Consider the following 14,112-nt stretch of genomic DNA (forward strand, 5'->3'; position numbering starts at 1 on the left):
CATAACACAACTTTATCCCATGATTATCACATTAGGGTAGCTCTATGTGTGCATGAGTGTGCTTGTGTGTGTCTGTTCAAAGGCTTTTCAGGGCAGCCCTCATTATGGATAAGGGGGTGGGGAAACTAGTTCAAATGTATTGCCTGCGTCAGCTGTGTCAAATTTGGCAAGCTCAAATGGTCTGCTTGCAAATGGCAGGGCGATACCTAAGGGTCAGCAGCCTTCGTAATGAGTGAGTTGTACAATTCCTCCTCTCACTGTATTAGTTGTGTGTTCATCTACATTAAGTACATTCACAGAGGACTGGTATGTTCCCAGTTTGAGAGTAACATTCTCAGGCTGATGAATCAGAGTGACCTGATTGGGGTTCGGATGGCGTGAAGGACAAGAGCCCCGCTGCTCATCGGAGGGAATCTTTTTTTCTTTTCTTTTTTTACTTTTCTCTGCTTTTGATCATTTATAAAGGGGACCACCCACTTTCTGAACCCTTGCCTCTATTTTTGCAGGGTCAAAAAGAGTGGCCAGTTGCTCTTTATGGCAGAGATTTTTACGATGTGGTCAGAGCTGTTAGGAGACCACCAGTTCTCCTTTCACTTGTCCCTGCAGCTACAGTAGCCCCGAGGAAGGCCGAGCATCATGGGAAATGGGTTTCACTGTTTTGAAGTCTTGAAAGAAATTTGGCAAATACTCAAAAGACTTCAAGTCAGATTTTCCTCCCTGAATGTACAACATTAAACATTCAATTGCTCATTAGTTTGACATTTATATACTTTGCTATTCATCTCCATCATTATGTGAGATAGCACCCGATATACTAACAATATTAATACAACTCTAGTGCACATCTTCATGTTTTTACTCACAGTAAGTCGGGACCCCCTTGAAAACGGGAGGTGCATCTCAAGGGGTTTTTGCTAATAAATACATTTTACATTTCAGACAAATGTAAACTGTGAAATACATTTCGAAATGTAAGAGTGAATATAAAAGGATACATGTGTGGGTTAACCCACATGAAAGCCCTTGGGGGCTTAAAGTTGAAAATGTGGGAAAACATGTGGGTCAGATCAAATATTGTACTACAGAAACGTCCACGGGCAGCACCACAGTTTCACTCTTCAGTGGACAGGTAGAAACTCTGTCAGGTATTTGTTAAAATTACTGATCGGTGCATGCTGGTCATTTTCCAATTTTACATTTAAAGGTCCCCTATTATACTGTTTTTCATCAATATATTATAGGTCTCAGATATATACAAAACATGTCTCTGAAGTGTTTGGCTCGAAATACCAAACAGATCATTGTAGCATTTGGTTAAAAAGAACACAATGGTGCTAGGAGGAGCCAAAAAATCGTTATGACATCATAAAGTGGTAAAAATCTGATCAACTCATTTTCAGACAGGTTTTTATATAAATGGATCAGGACAGAAAGTATGGAATGCCATTTAAGCCAAAATTAAATAAATACATAAATAATTAAATAAATAAATAGATATATATATAAATATGCCTATGAAATACATTCTGAAATAAATAAATGAGGCAATAAATATGTATACATGTACATTTAAATACACATTTATTTATTTCATGGGACTTTTATTTCATAATGACACATTTATTTATTTCATGGGACTTTTATTTCATAATGACACATTTATTTATTTCAAGAGACTTGTATTTCATAATGACACATTTATTTATTTCAGGGGACTTGTATTTCATAATGACACATTTCCATTTCTTATATGCAAATGAATGGGGCGTGGTTAGCTCACAGATCCAGACCAAAGCAACAGCACCGCAACACTGACTCAATAGGCTTGTTTCACACTCAGCCTGATTTAGCTCTGGTTCTTCCTGTTTCAGCCACAGCGGAGCCGGCTCTAAACACCAAACACCGGTTCTTAGCTGACCCCACTTGGCTGCCCGGCAAGAACCAAGAACCACGCTCACGTCGGAAGGGGGCGAGATTAACCTGAGCCATAATAACAGTTTATGGCGAGTACGGAAAATGAAAGTTGTAACAAGCAGTAGCGCTGAGCAAAGTGACTAGAACGCAACCACACACTTATAAACAAACACGCTTTATAAAGTCAGGCAACACCAACCAGGCTTCGTGTGATTCTGTTTATTTGTACCTTACTTTGACCATCCGTTCGCTGTTATTGATCATTGTGGAGAGCAGGCAGACGTTTTGTTTGTTATTATAGCAGCTATCAGATGGAATCAATACATGGGCTGTACAGGTTGTCATGTCCGACTATCACAAGTAGAATCATAATGAAAAGGTCAAATGTGCCTGTAGAAAACGGCTTATGCCACAATAGGATAGCAACAAGTAGTCAAGATAATCAGTTTAGCTTCTTTGCATAACTGCGGTCAACTCAGCCGTCTCTCGCGTTCGCTTGGTCAAATCAGCAGCTATTCATTTTTGAGTGCGCAATTAATAGCGCCTTTACGGTAACCACTGTACAAGAGTAAAATAATGCATGTTTTTTTCTGCTTTATTTGCAATACAAGTCATTTGTACCATAAGTTCTTTATAAAACTGACACTGTTTGACTCAGTCCTAGTTTGACTGCTACAATAAAATGAAGTAGGCTACTTTTACTGTGTACTTTTTGGGTAATACTCTCTCAAAGTCCCTGAGAACAAACTCATGCCACTTCTGCTATATTTGATGAGATAAAATGATTTGTATCCATAAGTTCTTAATAAAATTGGTACTGTTGGACTCAGGACTACTTGGTACTTTTTGAGTAATACTAGGTCAAACTCCTGTCCTGAGTACATTCTTTCATGTATTCTGCTATCTTTGATAAGAGATAATATCTATATTTCAGGTATTTATTTAAATAAGAAGTGACCTTTGAATAAATATTGCAAAACAAAGCCTATATCACCTGCAGGCTTAGCCAGTGTGTATTTCTTCCTGCACTACAAGATTTCGATGTGTACACATCTGGGCCATTTATTGTGTAATTTCTCCAAACATATACAAATGCCTGTATTGGAGTCAAAAAGGTGCAGTAGAAGGACTGTAGCAGCATCATAAGAGGCCAACAAGAGTGACAGGGGTGTGTCACTGTGCTGAAGGAAGGTTGTGAACAGCTATCCAGGATAGTCTCTAAAGACGTTCCAAGGGGTAACAGCTGCTGCTGGAGTACTGATCTAGTGGATCTAGTGTTGATGTCATCTGTCTACCTTATCCTCTTAAAATACTCTGTCTAACATTATCTGTACATTACATTACATTACATTACATTACATTACATTACATGTCATTTGTTAGACACTTTTATCCAAAGCGACTTACATACATTCAGTACTGTGGACAATCCCCACAGGAGCAATTTGGGGTGAAGTGTCCTCCCCTGATTCGAAGTCCAGCACACTACCCACTGAGCCACAGCCTCCCAGTATTGTGAACGCTTTTAACGCTTATTAAATATAGCAGAAAACATGCATTATTCTACTCAGGAGGGGAGTTTGACAGGGGATTACTCAAACACTTGATTGTACTTGTGGGAGTAGTCCAAGTAGTACTGAGTCCAACAGTATCAATTTCATGTAGAACTTGTTGCAAAATACCATTTTATCTCTCATCAAAGATAGCTAAAAACATGCATGATTGTACTCTGGAAGGGAGTTTGACAGAGTATTACTCAACAAGTACACAATAAACGTAGGCCTACTTCATTGTATTTGTGGTAGTAGTCTAACAAGTACTGAGTCCAACACTACCAATTTTATTAAGAACTTATGGATACAAATCATTTTATCTCATCAAATATAGCAGAAGTGGCATGAGTTTGTTCTCAGGGACTTTGAGAGAGTATTACCCAAAAAGTACACAGTAAAAGTAGCCTACTTCATTTTATTGTAGCAGTCAAACTAGGACTGAGTCAAACAGTGTCAGTTTTATAAAGAACTTATGGTACAAATGACTTGTATTGCAAATAAAGCAGAAAAAAACATGCATTATTTTACTCTTGTACAGTGGTTACCGTAAAGGCGCTATTAATTGCGCACTCAAAAATGAATAGCTGCTGATTTGACCAAGCGAACGCAAGAGACGGCTGAGTTGACCGCAGTTATGCAAAGAAGCTAAACTGACTATCTTGACTACTTGTTGCTATCCTATTGTGGCATAAGCCGTTTTCTACAGGCACATTTGACCTTTTCATTATGATTCTACTTGTGATAGTCGGACATGACAACCTGTGCAGCCCATGTATTGATTCCATCCGATAGCTGCTATAATAACAAACAAAACGTCTGCCTGCTCTCCACAATGATCAATAACAGCGAACGGATGGTCAAAGTAAGGTACAAATAAACAGAATCACACGAAGCCTGGTTAGTGTTGCCTGACTTTATAAAGCGTGTTTGTTTATAAGTCTGTGGTTGCGTTCTAGTCACTTTGCTCAGCGCTACTGCTTGTTACAACTTTCATTTTCCGTACTCGCCATAAACTGTTATTATGGCTCAGGTTAATCTCGCCCCCTTCCGACGTGAGCGTGGTTCTTGGTTCTTGCCGGGCAGCCAAGTGGGGTCAGCTAAGAACCAGTGTTCTGTGTTTAGAGCCGGCTCCGCTGCGGCTGAAACAGGAAGAACCAGAGCTAAATCAGGCTGTAGCCCGGAACTGGCTCTGGAACCGGTTTGGTGGAAAAGGGGCAGAACCAGAGAAGAACCAGTTAAGCACCAGAGAAGCACAAGAACGGTTCTTGAACCGGAACCGGTTTGGTTTATTGGCAGTTTGCAAACCACTTAAGAGTACTGGAGTGTGAAACAAGAGCTATTGAGTCAGTGTCGCGGTGCTGTTGCTTTGGTCTGGATCTGTGAGCTAACCACGCCCCGTTCATTTGCATATAAGAAATGGAAATGTGTCATTATGAAATACAAGTCCCCTGAAATAAATAAATGTGTCATTATGAAATACAAGTCCCCTGAAATAAATAAATGTGTCATTATGAAATACAAGTCCCCTGAAATAAATAAATGTGTCATTATGAAATACAAGTCCCCTGAAATAAATAAATGCTTCATTATGAAATACAAATCCCCTGAAATAAATAAATGTGTCATTATGAAATACAAGTCTCTTGAAATAAATAAATGTGTCATTATGATATAAAAGTCCCATGAAATAAATAAATGTGTATTTAAATGTACATGTATACATATTTATTGCCTCATTTATTTATTTCAGAATTTATTTCATAGGCATATTTATATATATATGTATTTATTTAATTATTTATGTATTTTATGTATTTATTTATTTATTTAATTTTGGCTTAAATGGCAATGGAAAGTGAGCGAATCTTTTTTCCTGAAACTTTCAGAATCTCTTTACACAGAGGGGACACATGTTTAGGTATAAAAGACATGAAAAAGTGGAGTTTGCATAATAGGTCCCCTTAAACCAGGCATCCTCAAAGTCCGGACTCTGGTCCGGATCCGGACTCCACAACTGTCTCTGGACTCTGAGCAAATTATACTTTTCATATGTATTATCTGTATTATCTGTGTTATCTGTATTATCTGTGTTATCTGCGAGACATCGCCACAACGCAACGAGTCAAAATTCTCCGCTATGTCCACTGCATACAGCGCTCTGCATGTCAGACTGTTCCACTGTCTGTGTGTGTCTGACAACGCTTTGGTCCAATCACATTCAGCATCCCGTCAGCGTTTTTTCCCCCCACCAACAGTCTGCGAATCAGAGGCACAGTAGGGCGGGTCTTCGCAGAATGCGGGTGGGAAAAATGCGTGTCTCGTCTCTTTCAACCAGTCTGAATCAGAGCGAGAGTTTAAAAAAAAAAAAGTCAGAGCGAGAGTTAACAGCTCATCTGCACAGTGCATTTCCTTAGCTGTGGATGAGTCCACTGACACCACTGACAATGCTCAGTTGCTGGTGTTTGTGAGTTTTTATGATGAGGCAAAGGGGGAGTTTGTTGAAGATGTGTTGGGCCTGACGAACCTCAGTGGACACACAAGGGGGGGGAAGACATTTATAAAGCAATAATGGGAATGCTGAATGAAAGAGGGTGCAGCTGCCTTTATTCATAACTGTGTAGCTCTTACACTGCGACTCTGAGGGATCAAGCACAGACACAATAACAATGAAAACTGCTGCATACAGAGACTTTTTGTTTTTGCAACCTCGTGTTAAGAATCTTGTTGCAATTGTTTAAAAGTTTGAATGACCGTAATAAACGGACCTTTGTCTTATTGAAAAATGTCTTTGGACCTTTAAGATTTGTATTTGAGTACCCCTGCCTTAAACCTTGGCCCTACATTTTTTGGGACAACATACATGTGTTGCTTTTATATTTAAATTGCATGTATGTTTTTCTCAAAGTATTGTCATTTGATTTAACATTTCTTGTTGCAATCCACTTTCCAGATCTTCAAAAAAAGGTTCACTTTTCAAAGTGTAAATGTCACCTGTGCCATCATGTTGTACTGGGGTTGAGGTATTCTCAAAAAAGTAAAAGTTTATAGTCATATATTCATTAACTATTATTATTTTATTTTTAATTTCTGTATTATTTAGTACAGGCCTGAGACCCAGACAAGGACGTGCAACAATACAGGGGAGAAGACATTCCCATCTAACAAAAAAGTCAAATACAATAATAGAAAACAATAAGTGTAATAACACTCATTAGACAAAAACAAAACAAAACAACAACAAATAAATAAATAAATAAAGAGAGAAGACACAATTATGCCTAAAGGCCCTGACACACCAAGCAGTCACCAGAGAACTCACCGACGCCGACTGTTGCGTCGCCGTGTTCTCCTGCGTCTTGGCCATGTGTCGCACTGGAACACACCGCAAAGACTTCAGCCGAGCACGTACGAACTGCGCATGCGTGAGTGGCAATAACTCTCCTTACCAGCAGGCGGCGGTAGTGTGTATTCGTCATTCAAAAGAGGCAACAACCGGAAAACAGAGAAGAAGAACAGACTGTGTGATATAAACAAACAACAAATAGCGTGTGCGTTCCATTTTCACTCTCGTCCATCGAAAACATGTTTCGTGCGGTACTGGAGCTATCAGCCATTGGAGTGTTGCTTGTGGAAGACATTCTCAAGCAACCGTTTTGCTTCTCATGCACTGATTCGCTAGCTGAACAGCCAATCAGAGTGATTTCTTTGGCCGACTGCCTGTGGCTGACGCACAGCCGATTCAACATGTTGAATCGGCCGTGCGTCGGCCATGAAAGGCCAAATAAGGCGTGTCACGGCCGACGGTGCGGGACACACCAAATTGAGTTTGGGCGACAGGGCACGCTTCGTCGTCCGACTAACGAAGACGGCCGATTTCGGCCTGGTGTGTCAGGGGCTTTAGTCAATAGGATCGCTTCAACATTTCATATTGATTTTTTCCAAAATAAATTGTCTTTGCAATCTATTTTTCAAACACCTTGAATTCAGATCAGTCCTTGATTAAGATTACAAAATAATTATATTTATTAGGCTTTGAGGCTACATCACATGTGTGTGTGCCTCAGAAATGACGTGAAGCATGTGGAGACTGAAGATCTGTTTATGGCCGGTTGTGGTTCCCCTATATGCTCCTGAAGCCCTTTACATTTGTTGAAATTCTAACATCTAAGAAACATTGAACAAAGCGTTTAGACATAACTGTTTACAAGTGTGTTTTGTCCAATCATGTTGTCACTGTGTTAGTGTTCTGTTTCAATGAAAGTCATTTTGTGAAAATGTATGGTACTTTGGTCAGTTTTATCCTTACATGGTCCTGTAAATAAAACGTCAGCGCGTGGACTTGCTCCTGTCAGCCGTCCCGAGTTGATCAACATGTCAGAGATGCCTGCTGCAGCATTTGACCTCTTTATTGCCCGAGACAGGGCCGGCGGTGGAGGGGGGGTCAAGAGAACGTGAGAAGGGTAAGATGTGAAGGCACTTGAAGCTTCAGGTTACACTGTTGTTCATGGACATCAATTATGTCTCATCTGGAATATCTACTATTCCTCAGTTTCCCTCCTTCACTCATCTCATCCTCTGTTTCTCAACTCTGTGTCTTCTGTGCTCGTTACTCCTCTTTGCCTCTCATATCAATACTATTCAACTCAAATAACTTTACTGGCAAAAACAAGCAGTGTACAAAGATTCATAAACGTGTAACGTATTATATATTACATTTTATATATATACAACTTCATTATTATTATTTTTTTCAAAAGTGTGTTTTTTCCTATATTTAATATGCTCTTACTTTATTATTCCTTGCCTTTTTTCTCTCATGTCATTTTTGCTGTAACTGTCTCTCTTGGCGTTGCTTGTCTCCTGTCTTCTCTGAATGTGGATTGAGGGAAGGGGAAGACAGTATCCTGCTCATCTTGGATGTTGATTGATTGATGTAAAGATGAAACCTTTACATCATTTGTTTTGGCCTCCCTTAACATGATCTGGAAGTGTGACCAGTTAACGAGATAAAAGGGGAGGGGTGGGGGTGGTCTCTTTAACACGTAATTGCCACACCCATAAGAGGCCATTAGGCTCCTTACTTTTAAATACAATGCTGCAGTATTATCTATTAGAGACTCAGGTTTTGAAACAACTTGAGTTAAAACTCTCCAGGTCTTAGTTTCGTTATTCTTTATAAGGACTAAGATGACGAATTAAACTTTTTTTTGGCTAATATTTGTTATTGCTGCAGATCTGCGTCTCCCTATTAAATCACCATTAGGGTCCTGTTGCTGTGCCCACCCACAGCAGGGACACTTCAGGGAGGGACTTTGCCTCTCCACATTAACCAGTGAGCAGCCTGAGAGACAGAGGGATGTCAGCATGCTCTCACAATGGATCTATGTGCTCCTCTTGCGGGTCTTCTGAAGAGCTCTGCAGCCTCCAGTCAGCTGGCTCAGGTTTATGATCAATCTGAGGAGAAATCTGAGGAGAAATAAGACCTGGATGGACAGGTCAGGAGCGTTGGATTTATTTACCGCATCCTCCCGGGATTTATCGGCCTGAAGACTCCCTCTCTGGGTCGGATGAAATAAAGAGAGAATGTATGGAATAAACCAGCGCTGTGTTTACATGTAAGAGACTGCACACTGATATAATGTTGTATCATAATGACTTCTTTATGAACAAGCCTAATCATCTTCACTTATTGTTCTGCAGATCCTTCCATTTCTTCGTGCTGTGGTGCCATGCTCAGGTAAGCGAACTGAAAACTTTGCTCGAGAAAAGTTAACATTGTAATATTAGAAATGATTGATTAACAGTTAAACGTCATTAATAACAACTCACGTGTGAATGTCGCAGGTGAATCTGAATATAAACTATATTACTAACTGTATGTGTATAACTATTTAGGCTATCTGGGGAAACTATATGTTGGTTATTGTTACGTCCCCACTAAGGTCTAGGGGACCGTAACAGTTATAAAATATGTTATAATTTTCTTTATCTCAGATTAGGAAGAAAAAAAATTATGTATTTCATTTTTCCCTTTGCATAAAAAGGGGGAGAATCACCCGTCTCCTAATTTTAAGCAGTATGTGAGGACGCAGGGCGCAGTGACGGACCAGCTGAGCCGCAGGCAGGTCCGGGTCTACCAGCTCTACAGCCGCACCAGCGGGAAGCACGTGCAGATCCCGGGCCGCAGGGTGAGCGCCACCGCGGAGGACGGGAACCTGTTCGGTAAGGGGCCCCTCCTGCTGCTGGGGGTCTGCTTATCGCCCCTGCAGATCCGCCCAATGATGTACAATACTATGTTACAAGTAAAAGTCCTGCATTCAAAATATTACTCAAGTAAAAGTACAAAAGTTAGCATCAAAATCTACTTAAAGTAGCGACAGTAAAAGTATTCATTGTGCAGATTTGTCCATTTCAGAATAATATATATGATATGTTTTATTGATCATGAAAGTGTTCTCAAAGCTGGTAAAGGTGCAGCTAGTTTGAATGACTTTGTATACTGCAGGGTAGCTTGTGGATTTACTCCAGGTGGAACTAAAGTCTGATTTAACACTTGATTATATTTCACATCATTCATCCACATCTGTGAAGTAACTAAAGGGATTAAATACATGTAGTGGAGGAAAAGTACACCATTTACCTCTGAACTGTAGTGGGGTAGAAGTACAAAGTAGCAAAACATTTAAAAATTCAAGTAAAGGACAAGTACCTGAAAATTGTACTTCAGTACAGTACTTGAGTAAATGTACTCAGTTACTTTACACCACTTATGTACGTAAGCACGTAGCAGTCTGAGTCACTTCTTTAGTAGAATTTGAGACCAAAGAAGGTTTGGAGCTCCAGCCTCTGTATCTTCCTCAGGTAATGACACAGCCTGGCTCTTTTTGCAAAACAACATTTGGAACATTTATTTTTATTTTTGTAATGCTATGCCCAGTTCAAATGTGCTTTTCTTTGTGACATGCCCAATGCCTTGGAGTTTACATCTCATGTTTTAATTGGGTATCTGCCTGCCAACAGGTAAATACATCTCGATCTGTCAGCATCTCAAATCTTTAGGTGAACCGATTGTCATTTATGGCTGATGTGTTTTGGCACAAATAATAACACGAGGCAAACAAGGATTTACCTGCTGTAAATTGGAGAAAAAATGTAGGGCAGAATTGAGTGAAGTTCTTCCATGGAACCCTGACAGCATGGAAGGCTTGTCCTTCCCTCTGTGAGCTGTTTCAGGCCTATATGTTAATTCAGCCTCCCTGCTGCATCCATGAAGCCTCGTCTGGCGAATTAGCGGCTGATTAGGACAAGTCCTTTGTCTCTACAGCACAAATACACAAGGCTGTTGTCATGCCCAATGGCTTTCATTGACTGCAGGACAAATACAATTGAAAATGTATATTCTGCGACCAATACAGCTCTTTATTGTTCAGTGATAACATTTGTTTAGGAGTCTTCCCTGGGCCAGGGTCTTCACTTTATACTAACAGACTGTAGTTTAGCTCAGCAAAGATACTAATACGAATATAACTATAAAATAGAAGTACATTCTTATAGTAACAGGTGATGACTAAACTGACAGATAACAACAATAATAACTCTATGTTGTTTAATTATATCTGACAAATGCAGTGCTTTACATTTAAACAACACAGTCAACAAAAATAGATTTGGTCTAAAAAAGATTGCATTTCATCAAGAGAGCGGCATGTTTGATGCTTTGTAAAAACAAGACAAAAGATGTGTGGCTGTGTTACTGTTTTATTGTTTTATTGTGTGTTCCTTCAGCTGACTGACTTTCTCTTTTTCTGGCAGCTCGCCTCTTTGTGGAGACGGACACCTTTGGCAGTCGAGTGAGAATCAGAGGTGCAGAAAGTGGGCGCTACCTCTGCATGAACCGGAAGGGCACACTTGTTGGAAAGGTACAATATAATTGTATTATATATTTATTTGAATGGAAACCATTGGCTGCAGATGTGGAAATTGATTTAAACTTTAATATTAAGCAGCCAAATTCTAAAGTTGGCAACAGGACTTTAATCATGCAATCTTTGGGCAATTTCTTTTTTTATGTCACTATTTACTAAAAATATATGTATTTTTAGAATAGTTAAAAAAAAAAAAGGAGCCTGGACTTTTCAGAGGGCTTACAGTGTGCTCGGCCTCCACTAGAAACACTGCGGCTCCTAAACCCCCCCCCCCCCCCCTGTCATGTAGTCTCAGTCAGCTCAGGACATGATGTGCTGGAAACAGGACCCTCGGACCACTGAGCGACTGTTGCTCAGTCTTATTGGCCACGTCTGCCGGCGATGAAGGGAAAGTACCCTCCCATCATGCACTGCCTGTGTGTTTGGTCATAAGTCAACTCTCCACTTCCTTCATGGAAATGGAAAAAAGATGGATTCACACAGCTGGCTGACAACCCATAGTGTAAATGATCAGGAGTGCAGAAAACCCGTGTCTGCTGTAATGTCTGTTTAGAGATAATGAAAAAACAGAAAGACGCTGCCCAACAGCTCCCGACTCTTCCAACCTGATACAATTGTTATATGTTGATTAAAAGAAACAATTCTTTTTCAGAAGAACATTTCTTTTTTTAGTACTTCAGGGCAATAAGAACTGATGAGTCCTGCAATGTGTGGCTGGCACTCTGTCTTTGGGAGCCATTTAGATTCAGGTTATACCTGTTGATCACAGACCTGAAAACAACTACAATACACAAAGATTTCATGACAAAAGAGTCTGCAATAAAGTTATTCATGGTTACCTTTTTTATTGTTTATGGTCAAAGATAAAACATGTAGGCCTAAGTTAATGTTTCTATATGCAGCACTAGTAAATGAATTTAGAATGCATTTAGTGTAAGTCACTATGGATGAAAATGGCAGCTAAATGAATACAATGTAGCCAACGTTAGCGATTGCCATAAAAGACCAAGTTGGACTATTACACCAAAACCCCTGAGCGCATTCAAACCGAGCAAGGGAGTGATTCATTCCTCATAACAGCACCTTCTTATTTGCAATAGAAACAATTTGTTATTTTCTCTTTTTCAAAATGTATATCGTCTCACTTCAAGAAGGCTTTAACATATTTAGGTATTTAGCAGTTTTTTGTTTGATGTTTATATGAATGAATGTGAATGCGTGCTACTGTCTGTGTGTCAGGCAGTCTGTCCGTCTAGTTTTAACACAAGAACCTTTTCTGTGTTCTCACCCAGCCCAACGGCCGGAGCAGGGACTGTATCTTCACAGAGATCGTACTGGAGAACAATTACACGGCGTTCCAGAATGCCAAGTATGACGGCTGGTATGTGGCTTTTACCAGGAAAGGGAGGCCCATCAAAGCGTCCAGGACGAGGGAGAACCAGAGGGAGGTCCATTTCATCAAGAGGCTCCACACGGGCCCACCCCCCTTCCCAAACACAGACCAAAGCAAACACTTTGAGTTCATCCGATTTCCGGCCACTCGTCGAGCGAAGCGAAACAGGAAATCACCTCCTATCTCTTCCTAACACGCAGCAACAGAAATGGACTGATGACAGTTGTGATATAGGAAGAGGAGATACGATTTTATTTTTGTATATTTTTGATAGGCAAAAGATGGTTATATGCCATAAATCTAAAGTAATATTGCTATAAAATGGTCATGTGTAAATACAGAAAGAGAGTAAAGAAAAAATGATTGTATTTAATGGTCCTGTGCGTCTGTGCTGACTGAGCTGCATTACAAACGGCAACATGACTTAACTACCTAGATGTTTCTGTCATATGGACAACTACATTTCCACGGATACAAAACGGCGCAGAGTTCACATTCTGCATGGACTGTGAACCAAAATACATTGATAACATAGTCAAGAAGTAACAGGATTCTTATGATTTCCTTATTATTTGACTCTGTTTAATGCAGCGGGTGAATGAAATGATGCTCAAACCAAATGGAACTTCTAAAGGCAGTTGCGATGTCTGTAGCCGATCAGCCTGTAGCCAATACTGAAATCTCTCATTCGGCAATTCAACAGGCCAGTTTTCATTACAATGTAATAGAGCACAAAATATGTTTCATCTTCTGATCTCAAACGGCAGGAATGAATCAAAGGAATCTGAATGAGTGAATTTGGGATTATTGTCTCATGTCAAACTGATTCTCTAGCAGAACACTTGTTATATGTGCACACCTTTGTTCCATCATGTTAACGTGTCTCTCCCTTGTACACTATATTATGCACGGATGCAATAATCAACTTTTCTTATATGTTTATAATAATTGAACTTCCCACCTTATGTTCTTTTAATGAAATATGACATTTGTCAATGTTAAAAAAGAATAAAACCTCTTTAAAAGGACTTAGTAAGTTCGAAAGTATATTTGACTCAGAACTGTCATTTTACAAAGTGTCAACATATCACCAGCATATTGGAAAGAAGTTTGACATTTTGGACTCAAGTGAACCTCATGGTGTGGCTAGAGAAAAAGTCAGCAGACCGCCAGATTCCTGGAGACTTATCCTCTGAGCCCCATGAGTATCTGAATCAAATGTCATGGAAATCCATTCAATAACTGTTGAGACATTTTAGTGTGAATAAAAGTGATTCACTCAGCATGGCTAACAATGAACGAGTTGTTTATAAACTATGAGGCTGTC

General features: G+C 39.8%; 1 protein-coding gene across 1 annotated transcript; it reads left to right on the forward strand.

Moving 5' to 3' along the window:
- Positions 1-9,050: 9,050 nt before the first annotated feature.
- On the forward strand, positions 9,051-12,978 carry fgf17 (fibroblast growth factor 17). Its single transcript, XM_034136289.1, has 5 exons — positions 9,051-9,082; positions 9,168-9,204; positions 9,512-9,689; positions 11,280-11,386; positions 12,685-12,978. The coding sequence occupies exons 1-5, from the start codon at positions 9,051-9,053 to the stop codon at positions 12,976-12,978; spliced, it is 648 nt and encodes a 215-aa protein (XP_033992180.1).
- Positions 12,979-14,112: the final 1,134 nt, after the last annotated feature.

Source organism: Trematomus bernacchii, unplaced genomic scaffold (genome assembly GCF_902827165.1).
Source record: "Trematomus bernacchii unplaced genomic scaffold, fTreBer1.1, whole genome shotgun sequence".
Classification (NCBI taxonomy): Eukaryota; Metazoa; Chordata; class Actinopteri; order Perciformes; family Nototheniidae; genus Trematomus; species Trematomus bernacchii.